The sequence below is a fragment of the Oncorhynchus tshawytscha genome, linkage group LG09 (genome assembly GCF_018296145.1).
Source record: "Oncorhynchus tshawytscha isolate Ot180627B linkage group LG09, Otsh_v2.0, whole genome shotgun sequence".
Classification (NCBI taxonomy): Eukaryota; Metazoa; Chordata; class Actinopteri; order Salmoniformes; family Salmonidae; genus Oncorhynchus; species Oncorhynchus tshawytscha.
In genome coordinates this window covers 32,562,778-32,590,701 of record NC_056437.1, presented here as the reverse complement: position 1 = coordinate 32,590,701, position 27,924 = coordinate 32,562,778, and the positions used below count along the sequence as shown (strand labels likewise).

The window sequence follows — 27,924 nt, the reverse complement described above, 5'->3', positions numbered from 1 at the left end:
TGAGGCTGGGGTTGAAAGATAAACAAAATTGGTTACAGTGTTAATAAATAGACCAGCAGGCATTAGCTGTGTAGCCGAGTGATCATAGGGTCCAATAACCAGCAATAGGTGAGTCAGGGAGCCATTCGGTCATTTCTACTATGCTAGCCGAGTGGGAGACAGGGCGTTCAGAAAGCTAGCAGGCCGGGGCTGGCAGATGGGTTTTGGCGACATCGCACCAGAAATCGCCTGTCGAAACACATCGGACGATTACGTCGGCAGGCCAGTTGTGATGGATCGGTGGGGCTCCGTGTTGACAATAAAGGGTCCAGGCCAATTGGCAGAAGAGCTATTGTAGCCCAAGAATTAGCTGGTATACTCCGTCGGCTGGCCGGGAGATGAACCTAGCTCGAGGCTAGCTTACTGGTGCTTGCTTCGGGACAGAGGCGTTAGCGAAGAGTAGCCACTCGGTTGCAGCTAGCTAGCTGCGATGATCCGGTGTGATGGTCCAGAGCTTGCGGCATGAATCCAGTGATGTGGTGGAGAAAGCAGTCCGATATTCTCTGGGTTGATATTGCGCTGTGCAGATTGGCAGGTAATTGTCCGAGCTAAAGCTGGCTAGTGTCTGAGCTAAAGGCTAGCTTCTGATGGAGGTTCCAGTTATAAAGTATATAAAAAAAAATGCAAATCCGTACCACATTGGGTTAGGCGGGTTGCAGGAAAATATGTTTAGTTCGTAGATGGAAAGTGAGATTAAAATATATATGGAAAAAATGAAAAACAGACTTTACAGACTCATTAACACGGGACAAGACAAACACACATCCGACTACTACACCATCTTGGATATATGAAGTGAAGCATGGAGGAGGAGGTGTGATGGTGTGGTGGTGCTTTGCTGGTGACACTGTCGGTGATTTATTTAGAATTCAAGGTACGCTTAACCAGCATGGCGACCACAGCATTCTGCAGCGATACTCCATCCCATCTGGTTTGCACTTAGTGGGACTATCATTTGTTTTAACAGGACAATGACCCAACACACCTCCAGACTGTGTAAGGACTATTTGACAAAGAAGGAGAGTAATGGGAGTGTTGCATAAGATGACCTGGCCTCCACAATCACCCGAACTCAGCCCAATTGAGATGGTTTGGGATGAGTTGGACCGCAGAATGAAGGAAAAGCAGCCAACAAGTGCTCAGTATGTGTGGGAACTCCTTCAAGGTTGTTTGAAAAGCATTCCAGGTAAAGCTGGTTGAGAGAATGCTAAGAGTGTGCAAAGCTGTCATAAAGGCAAAGGGTGGCTACTTTGAAGAATGTAAAATATAAAATATATTTTGATTTGTTTAACACTTTTTTGGTTACTACATAATTCAATGTGTTATTTCATAGTTTTGAAGTCTTCACTATTATTCTACAATGTAGAATAATAGTAAAACATAAAGAAAAACCCTTGAATTAGTATGTGTGTCCAAACCTTTGACTGGTACTGTACTTTTGGCCATGTAGTGTACATTCTATAGAAATACATTCAGTAATATATGCTGTAATGTATTTAAAATGCATAAAATAAATACAAATAAAATAAATTATTTGGCAAGTTTTTGGTATTTAACATGTACCCCCCCAAAAAAAAAAAAAATCCTGTATGCATTTGAAAGGATGTTCTATATTCATGAAGATTTACATTCCCTTTTCGAGTTTAAATGTAACACTGTTATATAGAGGTATTGTAAAATTAGGCAATATATGCTTGTCAGTTTTAGCTTTGTGTAATCAAAATCTTTTTTAATTATAGAAATAGTTACAGCTGAAATCAATTGGAATAAGTATCTGAAGACATCAATTAACATGAATGTCTGCCTTTGATCTAAAACGCATTGCATGTTTTGTGTCTCTTATTATGGTAACTGTTTTTATTCTTATTTTAGTGCTGAATCATTCTCAATAATGAGTGCTCTCTATGCCAAGAGTCTTGATCTTCAATATGATGAGAGCATCTGTACCGTATCTATGACGATGTTCGACTGACTTGATTTTGAGGGAAAGCACCATAGAAATAGAATTACCTGTAATTCTATTTCTCTGGCAAGCACCCATTATTTCTACATATTTCTCCACTCAACCACCTTCCATCACCTCCCTTCACCAGTTCCCCTAATCACTCATCTCACCCATCTTACAAGTTAGTCTTTATTTGGGATGTTGCTGCAGTGCATGCCTTGCCTCTACTATCTCCCAGGCAACATGCCTCAGGACACATCCTAACGGCCCCGGAGCGCCGGCCCAGGCGCCTGCTCACAGCAAACAACAAAAACAGCATTTAACAGCACATACTGCTGGGCCCTTTTACAAAGAGCAGGAGGGTGGGGAGTGGCTCACAAAAGTCCATTTAAGGTACGGGTCAGTACATCTCAAAGCCTTTACCACTCCAGTCAAATTCTTTGTCTCCCTCATTCACAGCGAGTATCTAGACCAGAGGGCACACAAAGGCGATTGTCATTATATGGTCTCGGCTGACATTAACCCCGGAAGATTTTCACTGCTGTCCATTAAACTCTCCTTTTCCCCTCTCGATTACAGGCCAACTCCCCCAGAGCCACCCTAGCTAAACAGATACTTTTGGAAAATACATAGAAAAGTAAACTTCAGTGACAATTAGTGTCGGGTTGTTTTGTTATTATTAGAGGACAATGCTTTTTAGCGGCCTTGAACTATGGTGTTCTAAAACTGCTGTATGTGATGGTGTTAGGCTGAGCAACAAAGCTGCCTGGACATTCTGTTCACATTAGCTGACAGCTCCTCCTCTGCTTCTCTCTGGGCTTTGTGTGGAGAGAGAAAGAAAAAAGACAGAATGCGCAAACAAGTTTATTTGCATTCCTTTAGCTACTAGTGGTCCTCTGTAAAATGGATAGAATTAGCCATGCTTTCATGGCTTATATGAATTATTTCTCAAAGTGAAAGTATTAGTTAAACCTTCTTTGTTTCTGTGCTTCTGTGCTATATTTCAACCTCGTTGTTCAATCAGATGTTTTAGAGAGGTCAGAAAGAGGTCAGTGGAATTGTAGCATTGTAGCATGCAGACAGAACTCAGAACTTATTCTAAAGGCATGGTAGATCTCTGGTACTACATTTCAGTGAATTAATTTCAACAAAACTATTATCATAATAATTCAGTATTGTGTTCACGTTATTGTTTTTGATATTGAGCATACATTTAGGGGATTAATAGACTTATACAAGTATTTAATTACGTTGGGAAATGCTTGCTGTCACCATTAGCAAAGGTGGCACTGCCTTTAGCTTTGTGTTCAAGAGGTCAAGTGGAGGCCTTGTGAGAGGTTGAAGTTTACTATTGCACTCCAAGTCAAGAGTCACCATATAGCCATACACCGTCCCTTCACATCACACCCAAACACGCACTCTATGACAGCATGGCTTTGATGGTCTGACAAGCTCTTGGACATCCAAGGTTGTCAGAACCAGGGTTTGTAACCCTTGGCGTGTCACTGGCCCTTAAGTTAGGCCTGCTACATGGAGGGCAGCTTGTGCCTCCTCACTCATCAGGTTAGCCTCACTTATGTTTTGGCAGTGGCCCCACCGACAGACAACAGTCGGCACACATGCACAAGTGCGCACGCGCACACACACACACACACACACACACACACACACACACACACACACACACACACACACACACACACACACACACACACACACACACACACACACACACACACACACACACACACACACACACACACACACACACACACACACACACACACACACACACACACACTCTCCTTCCCCCTCCCATCCAGCTGCCAGCCTAGGGAATGCCACTGACTGAAGGGTACTTGAGGCTGTCGACAGGCTGGGCTGTGTGGAGCAAGACCTCCACTCACCTGCACAGAGTGCTCCTCCGACTCCCCATTCTTTCCCCCAGACCTCTAACCTTTCACCCCCACCCTCCTCCTCCTCCAACCCCCATTTACCTCCCACACCTTTCCTCATCACGACAGATTGTGTCCATCCTCACATGCTGGCACTGCATTTAAAATACTGACAGATAGGTTCACAGGACAGCCTTTGAGGGTCCTAAGTAGATAGTGTCCATTGTTCAACCCATCTACACATTTTCTATGTATGTACTACCTGTGATTTTCATTGGCTGATGTAACACAGCATGAAAAAGGGGTTATGTATCCATGACACTGGCTTGGCTGGATTACAGACAACACATTGTATCTGGAATTCACTCTGCAGTGTATTTCTCATCATTTAATCAGTTAAAAGATGCCCATCAATCAATTTGTTATCAGTAGTCGATGATTGCAAACAAAAACCTAGCTCATAAAGGACCTCCAGAAAACTAATGTAACAATGATTGCGTTCTATTAAACATACCTCCCCTGCAGTTCTATAGTGTTCTAGTTTGCTCCCACAAGCGGGTTAGGTCAATAGCGGTACATATGCTCGGCTGGATTAGGTTGGAGCCTCAGCATGGGCCAAGAGTTAGTTATTTCTGTCTGTTCAGAATCATGAAAACTACAAAGCAACACAAGGCTTGGTCAGTGGGTTATACTTCTGCCTTATAGAGTGCCAACTGCCAAGATCTGTTCCTTTGACTAACAACCTAAAAAAAAATGTTACCCTTTGTATGAAAATAAATTAGATTTATTTTTGTTGTTCCCACGATGAAATCAGGGAGAGGATTGTGGATCTGTCACCATCCATCTGTCCTCTGTCTGTCCGTTCGTACATTAGTCTCAGACAACACTAAACAGATTTTTACGAAACTTGGGTGAATGATGTTTTCCATAGAGTTCCGCTGTTTACAAAATGACACTGATTGGTCAGATAGTGGCGCTATAACAAGAGATTGAAAATGCAAACTCTGAAAGGTGGGGAGCAACATGTTTACTGTTGCCTTGTTTTTTAATTGGAAGTTTAGCCCAATCCAAGATCTCTTCTCATCCAGATGATTGTTTGAGGGTTAGGTTAAACCCATGATAGAATCATAATTAATAGCCCTTGTGACAGTGAAGAATGTCCAAACAAACACTTTCCCAGGGTTTTTGTAATTGAGAGGTTGATCCCAATTGGCCTTCTGATTGAAAACTAAAACACATTACAAGTGTGCGCATTTATCTCACAGTCACAGGTCATTGTGTGAAACTGTTATTTTCTTAACACTTTGAGATGTCATTAATTACAGTAATGATTCGGGGGGAAGAAATATAGCTAGTCTATTTCAAAAACACCAGCCTGTGAGGTTACATATTTCTCTTGCCAAGTTTCTTTTAAATTACAAAAAGAAAATTCACCATGATGATGATGATGAGTAGCGGTCTTGGGAAAAGAAAAAATTGAGAGCTTGTTAAAGAGTCTATAATTAGTTTATAAATATTTCTTTCTTTAATTCAGCATACAAAAAGACAGTATGTACAGCCACATAAGAGTGGTTCATCATAACACGGCATTAAAGGAGACCCATGTGTTCCGTTCACATGCTCTGAGTGTTAGGCTTTGGACTACCTGCATGTCAGACATTATAGGGATAATGTGCTGTTTCTAACACTGGGAGTTCTTTGTCCTTATCCTGAGGATGCACACAGAACTGTGTGTCTGCAGGCGAGTCCCCAGTCAAGCTCCAGTGCTCAAGAGTTCAACACCAGTTACTAAAAAAGTTCCACAACTAAAAGTACTTTAAGTTCCCTTTGTGTGTTGAGCACGATTTCCCTCTCTTTCTTTCAGTGTCTTTCTCTGTTGAAAAAAGGACTACCATTTGAGGAAAAACACCATGGATCCTTCAGAACCCTTTGAATTCGGTGGAATGGTTCTGAAGTAAACGGTGAGTGTCAACATCAGAGCGAGGTTGGAAGTATACCCCCAACAACAAACGAGGAGACTACAGTCTCTCTCCTCAAAAAACAAATCCAATATCATTTATTTGAATAAAAGTATATACGAAAATAGACATTTGATATCCGAGTACGGCAAGTGTAATGCACATTTATGAAAGGAAAGAAAAAATCCTCGAGGACGGTGGTCTTCACGTAAACCAATAGGCATTGTCACAACACCCATGTGTCCGCGTTCGTAAAATGGAAAAGGTTTTAAGTCCAGCTTGTGAGTCAGAGTTTAATTAAAAAGAATGAACAAAAATAAACATTTTCTTGTCAAAATATACATGCTAAAGCTTAAGACAAAAGTAAGCCTTCTTGGTAACGTAGTGCTTTGGTTATCTGTAGCCCCAGCACATAGACGTGGGGCGGTTAGGTGGGTGGGTGGATGAAGTAGACAACATGGACTCATTTGCAGACGTATCTCTCCACAATCCTCTCACACTTTTTACATGTGACATAGCAGCACCAGTGGTACTTGCAGTGGCAGCGCTCCACCAGCTTCTCTGTGTAGGGGTTGTAGCCACGCCCACAGCACATCATGTCACAGCTGTCGCTGCCGATGGATGTCTTGTTGCATTGCCTGGAATGAACAGACAGAAAGGGGGAGAAAGTTACAACTATGTTTGAGAACTTTTTGAATTCCTAAATGACACTCATTCTGCCCCCAAACAAATGAGAGAAAAACAAACCATTCTACACACTGGTAATACATTGTGGTTTATGGAAAGCCCTCAAGGTCCCTAAAACATTTACATACACATAAACCCAGTCTCCCTAATAGATTCCCCCCTCAAACAACCCCATTGACCTTAGAAGAGTTCCTCTCTCAAAGATCAACCCCAAAACGTTTTGTCCAATGTTTTGGACAATTCCGAAACCATCTCAAGCCTAACAAATGTCTCTAAAAGGGGGAGCTTGATGAATGCTTATTGTGCATTCACCCAAACATTTTCCCCTTGTGTTTTGTCTTAGGGCACCGAATGCTTCGCTTGGGACCCTTTCTTAAGCCTGGGGGCATCTTAAGTGAGCAGAGAATAGCCGTATCATAAATCACAGTGAATACACACGGGAGCCCTCCCTCTATTTAACCCACTCTCGCTCCACATAATTGCATTGTTTTATAATACCAGAGTGTTAATGGCCAGCTTGGTGAGAGACAGAGACACTGAGAGGATGGCTGAAGCCTGCTGACACAGAGAAGGGACGAGGAGGGAATGGGTGGAGGGGCGGGAGGGAAGTTAGAGTCATTTGGAAAAGTAGGACAGACTCATTACAATAGTGGCCTTTGGGACAGGCCAATTAACAATAGCTCTACACAGATATGTTTTGTCAGAGAAAATCTGACCTTTCAGTCTGGTGCCTGGTGTAAAGTTAATGGATCAAAAGCACATGACCATCTGTAAACTCCACATCGCTCTCACACAGCTGTGTGTCTCACAGTCAGAGCTACTAATCCAATTCTGAACTAAAACATCCTTCGATGGTGCCGTCCCTCGTGAGACCCACAGCTCTTGTTGCCTTTGAGATACTGATCATCCCTCAGCTCTGGGGATGTTATTGAGGTTTAACTTGTTATGCATTTCTTATTAATACAGAACACATTCTAACCCCACAAGGAATGTTGCTACAAGGTATATCACTGGACAGCTTTCTACAGAAGGAGGCTTCCAACATTTCTATCCTTTACTAAGAAGTAGACTACATATGTTTACTGCTATTACACTCCAGGTATTATCAACGGGGTCAAAAATATCCAAGGCGAGGAGTAGCGAGATTAGAACTCACTTGAAGGGTAAACACAGATAAGGCCACCCTGAAGTGTGTACCATTGAACACGGCTCCGTCAGGGTCAAACAAAGTGCACTATCCCTTGTGGAGGGGCTAGGGATCGTGGGAGTAAGGTGGATGGTGCTGAGGCCATGTGATGGGGAGGTGCGGTTAAAACATCCCCCAGACCCCTGGGACCCTCGTTGAAACACACACCACACGACACATCAGCGTCACACATAGTCACCAGGAGGCTGGTGATGCCTTGTGACTCAGTGTAAAGCACTGAATATATGCCATAGACCATGTGTTACGTGCCCCTTATCAGGTTGGGGACAGCAGATGCATGGAGCACTGTGACTGCACCTGACATGGAGCATGTCTTCAGGTTATCTGTTAAGTGGCCTAAAGAGACATTTGCATGAATTGTTTTCAATGTTCCGCATTTCCAGCTCCAAGAGCCCTGAACCCTACTCCTTACTGAAATTTGTCATACATCTTCTGCAGCCCAGCAGAGATTTAGCTACGCTACTAAAATGAATATCCATGGCAAAAGATACAAAAGGAAGAAAACCCACTAGGCTGATTATTTCACTTATAATTCCCTGTATCACAATTCCAGTGGGTCAGAAGTTTACATACACTAAGTTGACTGTGCCTTTAAACAGATTGGAAAATTCCAGAAAATTATGTCATGGCTTTAGAAGCTTCTGTTAGGCTAATTGACATAATTTGAGTCAATTTGATGTGTACCTGTGGATGTATTTCCAGGCCTACCTTCAAACTCAGTGCCTCTTTGCTTGACATCATGGGAAAATCAAAAGAAACTAGCCAAGACCTCAGAATTTGTTTTTAGACCTCCACAAGTCAATTGCTCCCAGGGTTCAGCCTTGGGAGCAATTTCCAAACGCCTAAAGGTACCACGTTCATCTGTACAAACAATATTACGCAAGTATAAACACCATGGGACCACGCAGCCGTCATACCTCAGAGGAAGGAGATGCGTTCTGTCTCCTATAGCCGTACTTTGGTGCGAAAAGTGCAAATCAATCCCAGAACAACAGCAAAGGACCTTGTGAAGATGCTGGAGGAAACAGGTACAAAGGTATCTATATCCACAGTAAAACGAGTCCTATATCGACATAACCTGAAAGGCCACTCAGCAAAGAAGAAGTCACTGCTCCAAAAACGCCAGAAAAAAGCCAGACTACGGTTTTGCAACTGCACATGGGGACAAAGATTGTACTTTTTGGAAAAATGTCCTCTGATCTGATGAAACAAAAATAGAACTGTTTGGCCATAATGACCATTATGTTTAGAGAAAAAAGGGGAGGCTTGCAAACCTAAGAACACCATCCCAACCGTGAAGCACGGGGGTGGCAGCATCATGTTGTGGGGCTGCTTTGCTGCGGGAGGGAGGGACTGGTGCACTTCACAAAATAGATGACCTCGTGAGAATGGAAAATTATGTGGATATATTGAAGCAACATCTCAAGTCATCAGTCAGGAAGATAAAGCTTGGTAGCAAATGGGTCTTCCCCAAGCATACCTCCAAAGTTGTGGCAAAATGGCTTAAGGACAACAAAGTCAAGGTATTGGAGTGGCCATCACAAAGCCCTGGCCTCAATCCCATAGAAAATTTGTGGACAGAACTGTAAAAGTGTAAAAGTGTGTGCAAGGGGCCTCCCGGGTGGCGCAGTGGTTAAGGGTGCTGTACTGCAGCGCCAGCTGTGCCATCAGAGTCCCTGGGTTCGCGCCCAGGCTCTGTCGTAACTGGCCGCGACCGGGAGGTCCGTGGGGCGACGCACAATTGGCCTAGCGTCGGCCGGGTTAGGGAGGGATTGGTCGGTAGGGATGTCCTTGTCTCATCGCGCACCAGCGACTCCGGGCGCAGTGCGCGCTAACCAAGGTTGCCAGGTGCACGGTGTGTCCTCCGACACATTGGTGCGGTTGGCTTCCGGGTTGGATGCACGCTGTGTTAAGAAGCAGCGCGCCTTGGTTGGGTTGTGTATCGGAGGACGCATGACTTTCAACCTTTGTCTCTCCCGAGCCCGTAAGGGAGTTGTAGCGATGAGACAAGATAGTAGCTACTACAACAATTGGATACCACAAAATTGGGGAGAAAAAGGGGTCAAATTCAACAACAAAAAAACATTGAAAAAAAAGTGTGTGCGAGCAAAGAGGCCTACAAACCTGACTCAGTTACACCAGCTCTGTCAGGAGGAATGGGCCAAAATTCACCCAACTTATTGTGGGAAGCTTGAAACGTTTGACCCAAGTTACCATGAAAACTTGTTTTTCAACCACTCCACAAATTTCTTGTTAACAAACTATAGTTAGCAATGCTACCAAGGCAATGCTACCAAATACTAATTGAGTTGTATGTAAACTTTTGACCCACTGGGAATGTGATGAAAGAAATAAAAGCTGAAATAAATCATTCGCTCTACTATTATTCTGACATTTCACATTCTAAAAATAAAGTTGGGATCCTAACTGACCTAAGACTGGGAATTTTTACTAGGATTAAATGTCAGGAATTGTGAAAACTGAGTTTAAATGTATTTGGCTAAGGTGTATGTAAACTTCCGACTTCAACTGTATCTGGCCTTTACCCCAGACAAAGAAAATACCCCTTACTTCCCACTAAGTTCTCACAGTGGTCCGACCGACAACATGCAACGTGTATTTCCTAATGAATACCTTCAGATGAATAGAGAGAATCTTGTTTAATCTTAACCCGTTTCCTTCTGTGTCGTGCTCTCAAATCGATATCAGCTGAATGCACTCAGGCTCTAAGAATAACCACATTACTCACCCCTGTCTGATAGCAACACAAGGGCACGAGTCACAATGGGCATGGCAGTGACACGTGCTCAGACATACCACAGACAGGCCAATCTCAGGGACCACTTGCTTTATCAGGGATTCTCAAAACAAAATGGTGCCTGCCACCAGGGAGGGCGGCAGCTAATTAAATCAACATCCTGGACGAACTCCCCGCTTGAGAAAACAAACAGGAATGGTAATTTCCTAAATGTTAGCTGCACGGCCGTGAAGCAGGAACCAGGCAGAGCCAGGTCAACATACCGAATATGTAGAGCTTTCACAAAAGAGTAGCTATGATTTTGTAAGGTCCTATATTACAACCTGGATTCAGGGGTAGACGAAACATAGTAAATGTATATTCGGGACACTCCAATTAGTATGATATGTTACAATTCTCATGGTATTTATTAATTTATCCATTTGGTATGATATGCTCCGAATTACAATTCGTATGATATGTTTCCCGAATTGCAATTCATACAATATGTTACGAATTGGAATTCTTACAATATGTTGTGAATTTCCAAAACATATGATATGTTACATATTCTAATTTGTTGTGGGTAACATTAGCTAGGTGGCTAATGCTAACGTTAGATAGATGGCTAATGTTAGCTAGGCTAGGGGTTGGGGGGGGGTTAAGGTTAGGGTTAGGTTAGGGTTAAGATTAGGGTTAGGAGTTAGGTTAAAGTGTTAGGAGTTAGGTTAAAGTGTTAAGGTTAGGGTTAGAGAAAGGGTTAGCTAGCATGCTAAGTAGTTGCAAAGTAGCTAAAAAGTAGTAAGTAGTTGCAAACTTGTTAATTGACTAAAATGCTGAAGTTGTCTGTGATGAGATTCGAACATGCAAACCTTTGGGTTGCTAGACATTCACGTTATAAGTAACCTTCTGTCTTATGTAACCATACCAAACGTGACATATCATAGTAATTTGAATGTCCCGGATTTACATAAGATCAGGCTGTATATTCTTTCACAATGCTCCACCCATGACATTAGGGCGGTGGTGGTCACGAAATTTCGTCAGCCGGTAATTGTCAAGCAAATAACTGACGGTCTCACGGTAATTGACCGTTAATTAACATAAACACATTTAGCATCTACTGGCTTCTACACATGATGCAGACCTTTGGAACATCTACATTTTAAAAAGTCTAATAAACACATGTAATATAGCCTACACCTTCACAATAAATCCATTATTTATTTCAGACAGCTCTAAAGAAACATGATATGAAGAAAATGTATTCTATTTCAGAAGAACAGGATAGCATACTCTGAGTTGGGCCCTGATCTGGCTATGCCATATGGCTGTGGGCTACACTAGTTCATTTAGCAGAAAAGATTTGCTTAGAATTCCGTGGCATGATTTATATTATTTTATAGTATGAATAATACAATTAAACAAAGCTGAATAAAAAGAAAGGACATTTTCTCCAAACAATTTGAGGGACTGCGCACATGCGGCTATTCTGTGTTGAGCGGTTAACAAAGAAATAGGTACTCCTATATGCTTAATTTAGAGTTATTAATGTAACTTCAATTGTTCTACAAACTTTGGGCTATAAGTTTTGATTTTTAATACATTGCAAGGCTGCATGATGCGACTCTAATGATGATTTGAAAAAAGTAGCTTGAAAGGCATGAGCTCTGCTTTGTTTTTTTTGCGCAGACTGTACACACTTCGTCATTCTCTCATTCACAATTTGAGAAGCACTTGATAATGCCTCGGGTTTCCCGGCGGCATTCCCTTTGTGTGGCCATAATGCAACCTAAAAAAGCCATGCCTTTTGCGGCCCTTCTCCCTGAGTGCTGCCTGCTCAGAAGTACCTCTCATCTCACTCACACGGTTCTCCATCACGTGATTGGGTCTTTCTCACAGAATAAAAGTGAAGACAGACACATCAGGGTCGCAACTGCGCGCATCCTTATCCAAACCACAAAGGCGATTGTGCATGTAATGCTTTTATTATAAAGCTGCTTTTTGATGGTGAAAATGATGTTCCCCAAACTTGAAACTCACGCGCTGCATATGTACAGTGGGGCAAAAAAGTATTTAGTCAGCCACCAATTGTGCAGATTCTCCCACTTAAAAAGATGAGAGAGGCCTGTAATTTTCATCACACACACACACACACAACAGTCTCACCTGTCCTGGGTGCCGACGGAACCCAGCTTGTCGTTCTTGGCACAGAAGTCCGGAGAGCTCTGCAGGTAGACCAGTTCGTTCTCTCTGACGGGCCTGATGTCAATGTCCTTGGGGACCAGCTGTTTGCGCGTACCCATGGGTCTGTGCACCACCTTAGTGGCTGACAGGTACTTGGTCTTCAGGTCAATGGCGATGTCCTTCAGGTCCTGCAGGCCTCTCCAGCAGGTCCGTATGGAGCAGGAGCCAGACACACCGTGACACTTACACTTCATCACCAGCGCATCTCTCAGGGCCTGGAGGACGTGAACGCAAAACACTGTTACTATTGAGGCTAATGCTATAGCAGAAAATATGTCAAAGATTGCACAAAGGGATTGATTTATAGTAATAGGCCCTGAAAAGAGCTATATACAGTGCATTCGGAAAGTATTCAGTCCCCTTAACATTTTACATATTTTGTTACATTACAGCCTTATTCTAAAATGTATTAAATTGTTTTTTCGTTCATTAATCTACACACAATACCCCATAAATAGAAAGCAAAAACAGGTTTTTAGAAATGTTTGAAAAAAAATAAAAAAATAAAAACAGAAATACCTTATTTGCATAAGTATTCAGACCCTTTGCTATGAGACTCGAAATTGAAGTAAGGTGCATCCTGTTTCCATTGATCATCCTTGAGAGGTTTCTACAACTTGATTGGAGTCCACGTGTAGTAAATTCAATTGACTGGAAATTATTTGGAAAGGCACACACCTGTCTATATAAGGTCCCACAGTTGACAGGGCATTTCAGAGCAAAAACCAAGCCATGAGGCTGAAGGAATTGTCCGTAGAGCTCAGAGACAAGATTGTATCGAGGCACAGATCTGGGGAAGGGTACCAAAATATTTCTGAAGCATTGAAGGTCCCCAAGAACAAACTGGCCTCCATCATTCTTAAATACAAGGCTGCAAGTTTGGAACCACCAAGACTCTTCCTAGAGCTGGCCGCCCGGCAAAACTGAGCAATCAGGGGAGAAGGGAAAGGAGGTGACCAAGAACCAGATGGTCACTCTGACAGAGCTCCAGCATTCCTCTGTGGAGATGGGAGAACCTTCCAGAAGGACAACCATTTCTGTAGCACTCCACTTTTTTATTTATTTTACCAGGCAAGTCAGTTAAGAACAAATTCTTATTTTCAATGACGGCCTAGGAACAGTGGGTTAACTGCCTGTTCAGGGGCAGATTGACAGATTTGTACCTTGTCAGCTCGGGGGTTTGAACCTTCCGGTTATTAGCCCAATGCTTTAACCACTAGGCTACCCTTCCGCCCCACTAATCAGGCCTTTATGGTCGTGTGGCCAGATGGAACTCACTCCTCCTAAAAGGCACATGAAAGCCCGCTAGGGGTTTGCCAAGGGACACCTAAAGGACTCTCAGACCATGAGAAGCAAGATTCTCTGGTCTGATGAAACCAAGATTGAACTCTTTGGCCTGAATACCAAGTGTCACGTATGGAGGGAACCTGGCACCATTCCTACGGTGAAGCATGGTGACGGAAGCATGATGTTGTTGGGATGTTTTTCAGTAGCAGGGACTGGGAAACTAGTCAGGATCGAGGGGAAGATGAACAGAGCAAAATACATAGAAATCCTTGATGAAAACATGCTCCAGAGCGCTCAGGACCTCAGACTGGGGTGAAGGTTCACCTTCCAATAGGACAACGACCCTAAGCACACAGCCAAGACAATGCAGGAGTCTCTGAATGACCTTGAGTGGCCCAGCCTGGACTTGAACCCGATCAAACATCTCTGGAGAGACCTGAAAATAGCTGTGCAGCGACGCTCCCCATCCAACCTGACAGAGCTTGAGAGGATCTGCAGAGAAGGTGCTATAACAAAGTACTGAGTAAAGGGTCTGAATACTTCTGTCAATGTTATATTTCAGGGTTTTTTTCTCGCTTTTTCATTATGGGTTATTGTGTGTAGATTGATGAGGGAAAAAATGATTTAATCTATTTTAGGATAAGGCTGTAATGTAACAAAATGTGGAAAACTCAAGGGGTCTGAATACTTTCCGAATGGACTGTATGCTCAAATAGTCATCCATATATCCATATTTCAAGCCAAACTACTACTGTTACTACTACTACTACTACTACTACTACTAGCCTTAACCCTTGTGTGGTGTTCGGGTCTGTGGGACCCATTTTCAATGTTATATGAAGAGCATGTAAAATAACAACTTTTCATTGAGTGCACACTGTGCACCGCCCTACACATTTTTATTACATATGTGGTGTTCGGGTCCACTGGACCCGAGGGTAATAAAAGTGTGAAAAAGTGTATGTGTAGGTGAAAACAAGTAAAAATTCAACCAAAAGGTTTAGTGTGTGCCTTCACACTGTCTTCCTCCTCCTAACCTGGCTCTCTCCCTGCCGGTCTGCCTGTATCCCGCTATTCTCGCACTCTTTACCATTTGTAGTGTGTGAAACTACACAATGTCTTGCAGGAACCTGCACAATGTTATTATAATACATTAGTCTGATACATTGTAGCTCCTTACCACAATCAATCAGTATGGCAAAATCTCTGCTCAGAGGGCCTTAGAAATAATTTCAGCAGAGAGAGAAGCTACAGTAGTGCGGAAGGAGCATCTTCCACTTTGGAAGATGAAGACATTTCAGAATATGAGGATTAAGTCTCTGTCAATTCAAAGTCTGACAGTGAGTTGGAAGAAGAGGATGAAATTGACCCTCAGCCAGCCCCAGAACCAGCCCATCAGCAGCCAGCCCGTGGGCAACCAGCTCGTCAGCAGCCTGCAGGAGGAGAAATATAGATGTAAAAAAAATGGTGACATTGAATGGTCTTCTTGCCAAAAGAATGAGCAACCCCGCATGGCTGCCAATGTGATAAGGATGCAACCAGGGCTGACGCGGATGGCGGTTACTCATGTGCAGGACATAAAGTCTTCTTTTGAACTGTTCATCCCAGACACCACCCAGAAAATCATTCTGGACACTAATTTGGAGGGCAGGTGTGTTTTTGGAGAGAGATGGAAGGAGATGGACAAAACTAATTTACATTTTTAGATCCAATGGGAAATCCACAGAATCCCTGTGGAATGCAGAAACTAACAGATAACATTTCCGTGCAACAATGTCTCTGGAAAATGTACACATTATTTCCAGGATTATCCGCTTTCGATAACTGAGCCACCAGACCAGCTCAGCGGCAGAGAGACAAGCTAGCTGCAATCAGGTCAATGCAGAGAGACAAGCTAGCTGCAATCAGGTCAGTGTGGGACACGTGGGTGGACTGCCTTCTCCTGTTTTACAACCCTGGGCCCAACGTTACTGTTGATGAGCAGCTAATGCCATTTAGGGGCTGCTGCCCCTTCAGGCAGTACATACAGTCTAAACCTGCAAAATATTGAGTCAAGATCTGGACTGCTTGTGATGCTTCTTCATCATATGCGTGGAACTTGCAAGTGTATACAGGGAAGCCAGATGGAGGAGCCCCTGAGAAGAACCAAGGGATGCGGGTTGTCCTGGATGTGACACAGGGACTCGGTGGACACAACATCACATGCGATAACTTTTTTACTTCGCACAAGCTGGGACAGGAGTTCCTCAAGAGGAAGCTGACGATGGTAGGAACCGTATGAAAAAACAAGCCAGAATTCCCACCTCAGGCTGACACGTCCCTAGTGTCCTACGTGCCAAAGAAAGGCAAAAATGTGGTACTTGTGCTACATAGGGATGGGAGAATCTGTGGCCAGGAACAACAAAAAACAGAATTCATAATGGATTACAATGCCACAAAAGGAGGGGTGGACAATTTAAACAAGCTGGTTACAGCTGCAAAAGAAGAGCCCTACGCTGGCCCCTTGTGATATTCTTCAACATCTCGGCTTACAACGCGTTTGTCATCTGGATGGCGTTGAACCCAGATTTGAACAGAGAGAAACTGAAGAGAAGACGTCTCTTTCTCGAGGAGCTGGGCAAGGCATTGGTAAGACCTCAAATCTAGAGGAGGCAACATATCCCAATGACCCCAGCTTCTGCAGCCATCGTGAGGAGGATTCAGGAGGAGGATGCTGGTGCCCCATCCGCCCAAAACACAGAACTAACAACTCCAATACCGGAAGTGTGAGTGATGTTGTTGCATGTGTGTCTGACTCTCCTACCTTGACCTGCTGTAACTATATATGTGTGTGAGTGAGATGTTAGTAAAATTCCTGAACTGTGTTTTCATCCTTGTAGATTGCAGCCGGTAGTAACAAGAAGAAGCCCTGCGATGTGTGTGGAAGAAGGACAGGAAGACACAGTACAAATCCATCAAGAGCAAGAAATACATTTGCTACACACACACAGTAAAACTCTGTCCCTCATGTGGTGTGTAGACCGGCCTTAACTTGTGTTCAATGGGGCTCATTTATCATTTCCATAAAATACTGAAAAATGTGTCCTTTCAATTTGTTGAGTTCAAAGCAATAAACATCAATAGTGATGAAAACTTTGTTTAATTTATATTTGTTTAAGATAAACATGATTTATTCCACCCGTGTCTTGATAAAAATAGATTTCTGTTAACAAAAATGCAATTTTATTTAAAAAAAACAACAAATAGCGCTTTTTTTTATATGTATGCTGTCTATATTGCTTGTAATTTATTTAAGTCAACATCTAAGTATTAAGTATTTTTATGTAAATTGTTATGGCTGTATTGTTTTAAAAACCCAATAATATTGTGGGTCCATTCATTGGGTGAATAACAAAAACAATGAACACCACACAAGAGTTAAGACTTGTGACTCGACGTTGACTTGAGACGGATGACTTGAAATGATCTGGCTAGGTTTGTAAAATGTTTTCACTCATTTTGTGGCACTGAGTCTCTGTGGATTTACTCTCCAAGCAGCCAGAGACAGTAGCCGCAGCTACGCAGAACGTGCAACAGATTGGTGAATGAATTGGACCAGCAAACTGTTAATCAACACAGGTCGGAAGAGCTAGCGCAGTGGTTCTCAAAGTGAGAGCGTTTTGGGAGGTCGCGAGTATAAAGCTGAATGGGAAAAATACATATTTTTCATACGTATTTTAATAGGCTACACATGCATATATATTATATTTTATATATTGTGTATATATACCTTTGCCTGTTTGATCTGGTTTCTAATATAGACCTACCCTACGGTATTATACCAAAAGATTGTCTCAAAAACATCTCATCTGTGCTTCAGAACCAAAAAGTTGCAGGTCTTGATTGTTGACCAATGACCAGTCATCAGCATTGACGCACAAAGGCGAGCGTGCATATCCAGAGATAAGTGACCAGAAATAACTTTTCTCCAGTTTTGCCTGACAAAAGCACAGTATGCCTACATTTATATTATTTATCCATATAATATACAGTTTGTAAATCAACCACAGAGGCATCTTTACCAGAACAATAATAGGCTACCTGCCGATTTCATTGATCATGTTCATATTTCAGATAGTCCTAGTTTGGGTGGCTACTGGCTATATCATGTTTAAGGCTTGCTATAACATCGCACTGCCTTCAATATTATGGGATGAAAATTTTACATATTCTGGCGACTTAATTACGTTATTTGTGAAAAAGAAAAGGGCTACCCAGTTCAGGTGTCAACGAGCATTCGGCAGGCAGGCGGCCCTCCAAAGTGAAGCACTAAGCGTGTAGTGCAGACAGACAATGCTTTCCAGACGATCCTGCAACCTCCACTTTTTACAGGTAGGCAGTATTTTGCTTGCCCTGGACTCCAGAGAAGTGACATAATATCCCTAGTTGTTATTGGCTGCTAACAGGAATGGTTGTAATGGCTGTAATGACAGGCTACATTTGCGCAGCGATTATGTGCCCGTGTTAGCGTATGTGCCTCGGGCATGTGTGTGTGTGGGTCGCAAACTTTTAAACAACTATTTTTGGGATCTTGCAGGTCAAAACGTTTGAGAACCACTAAGCTAGCTAGGAAGAAAATATTGCCATAAATATATATCTAGCTCCAAATATTGTTTGGTGATCAAAAATATGAACTGTTTACTTTGCAAGCTCACCAGCAATGGTGCATCAGTCATAAATGACTAGCATAGGCCTAGCTACTGTTCTTCTGGTATGTCAAAACGGCTTGAAATGTATAATTGACTTACATTATGAATTAGTTCGAATTAGTTGCAAAGTATGTTATAACATAATCAAAATGTGTTATAGACAAAATAATGAAAAGGGCTGTCTGGAAGCCTCAATAAACAGTCATTGCATGTATAGGTTTTATTTTTATACTTGACTTGAGACTTGACTTGAAAAAACGTGTGACTTGACTCGACTTGTTCTTGGAAAGCATGATTTAGATTTGACTCGAGACTTGTTCGACTTGAGACTCAGATCTTGACTCTTATTTTACCTTTATTTAACTAGGCAAGTCAGTTAAGAACAAATTCTTATTTTCAATGACGGCAGTGGGTTAACTGCCTGTTCAGGGGCAGAACGACAGATTTGTACCTTGTCTGGGATATGAACTTGCAACCTTTCGGTTACTAGTCCAATGATCTAACCACCAGGCTACCCTGCCGTCCCACCTCTGAATACTACTACATAGAATGAACAGTAAGTCATCAGTGATCGTGATAATAAGATTACTTTGTACCTGTCTCCCCACTTCACTGTTGTGCAGATGCATCAGCTTGTTGGCGTGGGAGCCTGCCTTCTTCATCTTCATCGGGGCATCAGAGAACTTGGAGCCCATGACCAGGCCATAGTGCAGGTTGTCTGCACATCCGCCCCAGCGGTAGCCCGGCTCAGGGATCTCCCCGGGGATGGGGCCGCATGAACACAGGCGCAGGTCCCCCGACGTGCACGCCTGCGCTATGGTGTGGCTGATGGCCGCCGCAGACAGGGCATACACAAACGCTGACTCCCTCGTGCCTGTTTGGAACAAGACAAGGCCTTTTGAGTGAGGGAAAATACATCAATGAGTATAATTTTTGTAGTAGAATCTAACCTTTATCTATTGTATCATTGAACAGTTTGCCAAGTGAAACCTCAGTAAGAGTAACATCAGATAGTCACTGGACAGATATGGTTATACAGCCGGAGTGGATCATATGGATCTAATGTAGGTGATGAAGTGTGTACACACAGAGGGCAGATATGTCAATGCTGGACGATGGAGGTGGGAGACAGGAAGAACCAGCCAGACCACAAAAACATCCCTGTATGAAGAAGACCACTAGTTTATTATTGGCCAGTGGCTTCTCAAGACTGGTCTAACAATTGACAGATGGAGCTTGTCTTCTCCTGAGGCGTATCATCGTGAAGCTATCTCCTTAAATCTTTGATTAGGAGCAGCTCTTTGTTGTGTTTTATATATATATATATATATCTTCACCCCAACTCAGTCAAACTGGAACTGACATTGGCTCTGCCTGGCTCAGCAAAGATCCCTTTGGCAATGGAAATAAACCCATCAAAGTAGAAGTACAGAACATGGAAAGACTCTCAGACAAATCACTGAAAGGAGTGTGCATATAATGAGACAATGATCGATCAAAATCTGTAGGCACGTACTGTATACATTACTAATGCTTTGTACTGGAAGGAGCAACTAAGAGCCTGCCTATTCATACAACGTATGTTCAGTTGAGTTCGCTGATAATATTTAAAATTTTGCAGTACTATAGAAAACCAGATGCGTGTAGGTAATGTGTGACATAAAAGGGATTTAAAACTGAGAAGGATGAGTTGTCACAAAAAAAGATGTCTAGATCCCTTCTAATAGTCACTGTCAAACTCAATACTATCTCTCACATGAAGAATGGAATCTATTGTGCCACAAAAGAGAGTCAAGGCACTGTTAAGCTATGAAGACAACCACATCAAGTACTTGGAACATAAAGAGAAGGACTTTGTAGCACGGATATTAGGGAGGTGGGTGGCTAGGGTGATAAAGGACAATTTTCTTTCTTTCAAGGGGACACAAAGAAGAATGGTAGCCTTTGCTTGGCCCAGTCTGCTCTGCCCTCAGAGCACAAAAGACCCCCAAGGACGATGATTAAGACTTTAAACTCTCGCTTGTAAATGATCTCCTGCAACACTTGAATTAGCTTTTTGAATCCCACCAAGGACACAGAGTTTCTACTGTGCTGATAATTTGGTCTGAGATGATCACTCCTAGTTCTATTGAAAAAAACGTTTGGGTTGCACACCTAGCACAATGGATCTCACACCACCATTTCAATCAATTGATCTCACAGCACCATAAACAGTAGGGGAGACTGGGGTTTGTTGTCTCACGGGTTTTGGTATTTGGCATTTTATTAGGATCCCCATTAGTTACTGCTGAAGCAGCAGCTCCTCTTCCTGGGGTCCACACAAAACATAAAACATGACATAATACAGATAATTAATAGACAAGAACAGCCCAAGGACAATCTAAATGGCACTGTGCAATATTTGTAAGGTTAACATGTGTGCATTCTTTGAATGAACCGATCCACCTGGTCTATTCATGTCAGCATGTCAAAACAGTGAGGTTAGGAGAATTTGTGTTTTACATAGATGAGGGGGGATTTTCTTTAATTTTTTTGTTTTAATTACGGGAGTATCCATGAACAATTATGTTTGTTGAAAAGAAGAGAGGGAGAGCTATATTTCAAAACTATTTTCTGAGTTCCAAGGTCCAGCCATGTAGTAACTGACATCTTTATTAGCATTGGGGTTGGTTGTCACTATCAACTGCATTATAATAAATCTCAAGCTCTTTTGTGCTATAAAAAGTTCCCTTCGTTGCCGCTCTCTCACACACGTATTTTCTATGTCCGTGTCACCCCCCCCACACACACACACGCACACACACACACACATGCTTGTGCAAACAAACACATACACACCCAAATTTACTCAAAATGTCATATGTTTTTCTCACGGCATAAAATGTTGAATTTGTTAGAAATATCCTTAGTTCAAAGAAAGGCTTTTTCTAAGATGATGTATGCCATATTGCTTCATTTCCTGTTACAAAAAGAATAAGCTACTAGCAAACATTGTGACAACCAACAACATACTGTGTGACGTCCTATCCCACGATGGGGCTGGTTGTCACAGGTGGACAGAGTGTGTTTTGATGGCTTGTAACTCCATGTTGGAATAAGATATGAGGGTCCCCATTTCAACCCAATACCTTGGTCTTTCTCCTAATATTGAAAATAGCCTTTTAAGATATACTGGTGCTGAGAAATACACACAAGAGTAAAAAGTGTGACAGCCAACCCCGGTCTCCCCTAGATTGTGACCAGTAGGCCTACCTCTGTCAAGATCTGGTCGATACCTCGAGGAGTCACTGGGGATATCAATAGAAGAACAGTTCCAGCGCATGTCAGCGAAGGTCTTTTGGCAGGTCTTCTTGACCTCGCGGGCTGCGGCGATGATGGTCTGCATGAGCTCCAGGTTGCTCCGACACAGTTGGGCTTGTGACGACACCAGGCCGGGCAGCAGCTTGCAGTGTTGGGTCTGGTTGATGTGTAGGGACGTGGGTGTGTGAGATAGGGCCCTGGAACAGAAACAGACGGAATTATAAGTACTTCATTATGATGGCTTCAACTCAGAGGTTTCTATACTGCAAAAACGTCATCTGAAAAATTCCAAGATCAAAATATTTCACGTTTTTGATATGAAATATGACATGATTTTATGAATGAAAAAAGCCGATGCCAGAGTTAAAAGTCATTTTCTCACTTCTAACATACATACATTTTTAGGCCCATAACTATAGTTATGATACATACTGAACCATTGTGCTTCAAACATGTTTTGAACCATTCAAACAGATTATCAGAACTGTTGGAACTTTTAACATTTTTGGCATTCGTACCACTTGACTTGGAAGATACAAAAATACCAGAGAGAGGATGCCAATGAAAATCTCTCAAGAAGTCACGTACAGGTAAAACATAACAGACCACAGCTTGGCATCAGACTATTCTCCTGATTTAGTTCAGCAGAGGAGGTTCCAGAACATGCCAAATGATGAATTCATCATAGGCAAAAACCCTGACCCAGATCTAACTGTCAGCACTACGTCTATCCATCTATCATCATTTACATTCTTCATTGTTAAAAGGATTGCATTCTACCGAGAATTTTGTTTGGCATAAATCATCTGATTACGAAATCTAAAAGGGGGGCACACATACTTGATTTGCACATAGACAGAACAGAAGATTAGTTCGTAGAAAAACCACCAGAGAACCTGGTCAGTCAGTGTCTGACTCTGTTTTCTATGTCTTGTAGCAGCACTGCGAGGGAGAGAGAGTTCCGTGAGAACCAGCCAGTGCCTCCTGCACTATGGCCTGTTTCGGATTAGGAGTGAGGGGAGTGGCCACTCCATGCCCAACGATAAGTTGTGACAGACTCCCCTGTGCTCGTGGTAACCCAGAGCTCACAGGTGTTTATGGCCGCATCTGGTTCAGATCCAGGCCCCGTAGAAATATCAAGGCTGGGAGAGACCCTTTCTACTATAGGATTTAGCACAATGTCATGGAATCTCCATCTCTCTCTCTGAGGCACATTTGCTGTTCGACTGTTATAGAAATCTTACAACAACTCACTCATAGGTTTCAGATGCTACAGATGGTAAAAAAAACATCCCAAATCATGTGCAGGCATAAAATGTCAATCAATCTATGAACCAAAGAAAAATATGTACCAAAGTCAATGAGGAATTTGTATATCTAAGGGCAAAACTTCCAAATGATGTCACTCTTGGTTATAATGATGTTTAACACACAAGCTGCTTGTTGCTTTCGAGTACTCTGTCCTAATAGAGTATTCATTTTTCACTCCATAATTCCCATTCAAATCTTCTCATTAACATTCATCAGGGGACAAATTGAGAACCTGGACTGAAATAATGCACAGCCTTTCTTTTAGATTACCGGCAGAAAATGTGGCAAATGTTCATCCTCAGATGGACAATAAAGTTATATTATATTTTTCTGCCGGTTTAAAATAAATACAGTAGGAAACAAGAAGGACTTGGAGAGCCCCAGCTTCTGTTTTGCTGCCTATGCACAACACAAGCCACAATAAACAGTAAAGCAAAAGGAAGAATGCACACACATAAAAGACAACATAAAAGTTCCTTACAGCCATTTGATGCCGGAGCAGATCTGGGACAGCAGCAGAATGGTAAGCAGACAGAGTGGGAGGGTGTTAGACGTTTTCTTCATAATGATAGTGTTCCAACTTAGAGATGACAGTAATGCAGGTGGCTGTTGGCTTTTAGGCTCTTATAGGTGCAATCACAAGTCAACTGCCATGACACCGTCTCCCCCTCTTTCCCCTGTTTGGTGGAATACAAAAATACACCATTAAAGGAACACTCCACACTATTCAAAGCAAAATGTCAAAAGATAATCTATGCTATAATGGTTTTGTTCACTGCCACATTTCTTATGTATAGTGGAAAAGTCATAGAGAAATCTAAAACCCTATTTCAAGAAATGTATTAATTGTGGAACTCTTGGGCTCATCCTTCCCACTGGTGCAACAACACTCACTGCAGGGGCTATTGAGAGTTGACAGATCCCCCCCACACACAAACTGAATTGCATCAGCAGCAGACACGGTTGTACTTGTACAGGGCATTACCTCCGTCAGATAGGGTTTTTAATTGTCTTGTGATGATAAGGAAGCTCTTTGAAAATAACTTTAATTTTATGCCTCAAACAAAACACTAATCTCACTGATTATAGTGATATTTAAAGTGGAAATAATAGTTGCTTAATACGTCTCATCAACACAAATAATAAGACAGTATAATAACATTATTATTTGACTCTATTTTCACCATGTTGCAAATCTTCCTAAGCATCTCTAACCATGTGGGTAATACAAACCTATAGCCTAATTTATTACATGTTGCGAATTGTGATCTAAATTGGCTACGCTGTACAGGAGCACAACATCGGACCCTTTGGACATGTCAGCTACAGCACATGTGGTATAACGGTTATCAAGCAATCAACTATCAGCAGGCAATCCGTTTAGATAAGAATATCCGATTTTACATTAAAAACATTTTTTCAACATTTATTCAACATTTAACATTTCTTCACCAAACCTTAAAGTTGTGGTAGTTCCATTTTTCCCGATCTCCCATTTTATATAAGGTGCATTGGGTTTATGCGAGGGAAACCCCTCTATGCATGCAGAGGTTACTTTGGTATTTTGTGTGGGGTGAAACTGTCAATGAAATGAATAGGTTTCCCCATGATCACTTTCAACGAATATCTATTAAATTCCCGTTGTATAATATAGCCGTATCAGCCACTAAACCTAAACATTGGAACTGTATTCCACATCGTTCTCTTTCAAATTCCCCTCCATCTGCATGTTTGAAGCTGTCTCCTTGTTTTTATAGCCTTCTACCTCTATTCAGTCGCAGTGGGAACAATAGGTAAATAAAGTTACTCTTAAAATGTAGTTTGAGTCACGTTCAAGTTAATAAGGCAGCCTACACTCGAGTCCTTATTCGAAAATATCTTGGATATTATCTATCCAAACTCAAATCAGATATATAGTAGCCTAATCTTTGAAATAGCCTAGTTCGTGTTCAACCAATTAAAAGCTATCAAACTCTGAAAATAAGCATGTCATCGATAACTTTAGACTTTGATAGTCATGTCATGAAACTAGACCATTGCTCCTCACCTTTAATGATGATTCGTGTCAGTGTAATATCCTTTTGAATTCAATATCCTCCACAAATTCGTATAAATCCACAATTTCGCAATTCAAATGAATCCAAAGAAGTAAGCATCGTTTACTCCCCAGCAACAGTGGCTACCTCTTCCCTCTCGCAGGTTATTCAGCGTGCAGTGCCTCTCGCTGCGGAATGTGTTGGACTCATGGCAGTGGGGCAGCCTCAACTCATAAGTACTCCTGCGCCGCTTTGATCTCGCTGGTGATGTCAGGCACAATTAGCATAACAAAGCGGGTTGAATTTGGACTTCCAAGGAGAGACGTAAGATACCCACACTGTCATTGTCCAATCTTGCTCTACATGTTAGATAATTTTAACCAGTGGCGCTATAGTTTTTGTTATATATTTTTCGCAGTTTTATTTTCTAGGTTGCCCCCAACACTAATGCTCACAATAATGATAATAGTTGAATATATAATAGAAACCACGAATAGTTTCAAGTTTTAATGTCACATACACAAGTACAGTGAAATGCCTTTCTTGCAAATTCAAAACCCGACAATGCAATAATAAATAACAATGTAATACTAGAAAAAAACACATGAGAAATAAGACGAAATATGAAAAACACAATAAGTAAGTAAGTAAGCATACTGCAGAGTTTGTTCCAATACCATATTTACAATGTGCAGGGATACTGCAGTAAATACTGTATGTATAGGTAAGGTGAAAAGGCAACATTGTATAAGATTAACAGAGTAGCAGCAGCGTGTATGTGAATGACTGTCCGTGTGTGTAGAGTCTGTACAAACGTATGTGCATATTATGTGTGAGTGAACAGATGTTGTGTAAGTGTGTAGGGCCCTGTGAGTGTGCATAGACAGAGTACAAAACTAAAACAAAAGGTCAATAACGATACAAGGTTAACTCAGATAGTCCGTGTAGCTATTTTGTTAACTATTTATAAGTCTTATTGCTTGGGGATAGAAGCTGTCCAGACTTGATGCACCGGTACCGCTTGCCGTGCGGAAGCAGAGAGAATAGTCTATGGCTTGGGAGGTTAGTCTTTAACGATTTCCCGGGCCTTCCCACCACACCGCCTGATATAGATATCCTGGATGGCAAGGAGCTCAGCCTAATAGGCCCAATAATATATGATGATGATGATTATTTTTATTTTTAGTATTATGCTATTACCATAATGGGCCTGTTGTTTTATTATCAGCATCGTCTATGGATTTAAAAAAAACTGAAACGTGATTCCAACTCAATGTGGACAACTTGAATATGCTGAGTTTTGTTAAATATATTCAATAATAATAAACAAAAACAGGGGCGTACTGAAAATGTTTCATGCATATAATGATTCCACCATGGTCAACTTATTAATAATTTTACAAGCAAGGCAGGTAACTATTTCCTTATAGTTTCTGTGTTTAAATATCAGTGAATGTTCCCATGCATCGCCATATGCATTTTCTATTAACCAATAACCTGGCTCTCTTTGCTCACTTTGCCTCATGCAGAGAATTCTGTAACGCTCAGTGCTCTCCCCTCAGTAAAACAACCACACACCCAAGCGCCGTAACAACCATGCAACTAAGACACCTTCATTAAGAATGTTTCCACTGTTAACACGGTTCCAGTGTGTTGTTGTCTGACTGAGGCAGAGCTCCGCAGGTAATTTGTGTTTTTATTTTATTTATTTTATGGGGACAAACTTAATGAGAAAGGAGCGCACAACAATGTAGGCTACAATTACATTTCAGAACGCATGGACCTATAGGACCATTAACTATGAGTGTAATTTATGTACATTGGATTACGAGGGTAAAAACGCACATGACAGAATAAAAAGTAGGATGGCATTTTATTTTACTGGCTAAACCAGCCCAGAATTAAATTTAATCATTTATAAATGAAAATGTAGAAAACAACGTTTATCAAGATGAGAAATGTTTTATGACCAGTCCCACTGGAATGTTACATTACATTATGGAATACTTTGCCGAGTAATTTTGAAACCCTGATACAGTCTTTGCAAAAACAAAAGACAAACTGGAAAAGTTATTTCGTGATATTTAAACAACACCACAATTCATCAGATTTTACAATGCTGGGGTAGGAACCTAAATCACTTTAATATCCATGTTCCATTTTTTATACCTTTAATACCAGTATAATGACAGCCTTTTTCTTCTGTTTGGAAATTGTATGAAAACAGAAATGACATGTCCATTGAATATAAGTGGTTTAAAAATGATCCAGGGAGGCTCCAGTTGCTAGCTGGTGGAGCCAGAATACACGGATGAGAAATAGAATCATGACATTATACAAAAATATGAAGTCTTTTCAACGTAAAGGAAATTCTATTGTCAACTGAAACTAGTAACACTATCACAGCCGCTCTTTCTCACATCATCTGTTTTTACTCAACAGGGTCCTCTACCAAACAGTATTCTTTTTCTGGTCGGGTATCATGAAACTTGCTTGAAACGCAATAATGGGAAAGCAAATTAATACGCACGCGTGCGCACTCGCCCCCCCAGTGTAGAGTGGGCTGGGCTCCAGACTGGCCTGCAGG

At 41.8% G+C, this 27,924-nt stretch overlaps 1 protein-coding gene across 1 annotated transcript; it reads right to left on the bottom strand.

Annotated features, from left to right (window-relative positions):
* Positions 1 to 5,381: 5,381 nt before the first annotated feature.
* LOC112257825 (protein Wnt-11) lies at positions 5,382 to 25,557 on the bottom strand. The gene is made up of 6 exons (XM_024431697.1): positions 25,349 to 25,557; positions 23,783 to 23,978; positions 21,943 to 22,187; positions 19,287 to 19,564; positions 12,638 to 12,930; positions 5,382 to 6,475 (listed from the first exon to the last, which is right to left on the bottom strand). The coding sequence occupies exons 2-6, from the start codon at positions 23,863 to 23,865 to the stop codon at positions 6,301 to 6,303; spliced, it is 1,074 nt and encodes a 357-aa protein (XP_024287465.1). The 5' UTR covers positions 23,866 to 23,978; positions 25,349 to 25,557; the 3' UTR covers positions 5,382 to 6,300.
* Positions 25,558 to 27,924: the final 2,367 nt, after the last annotated feature.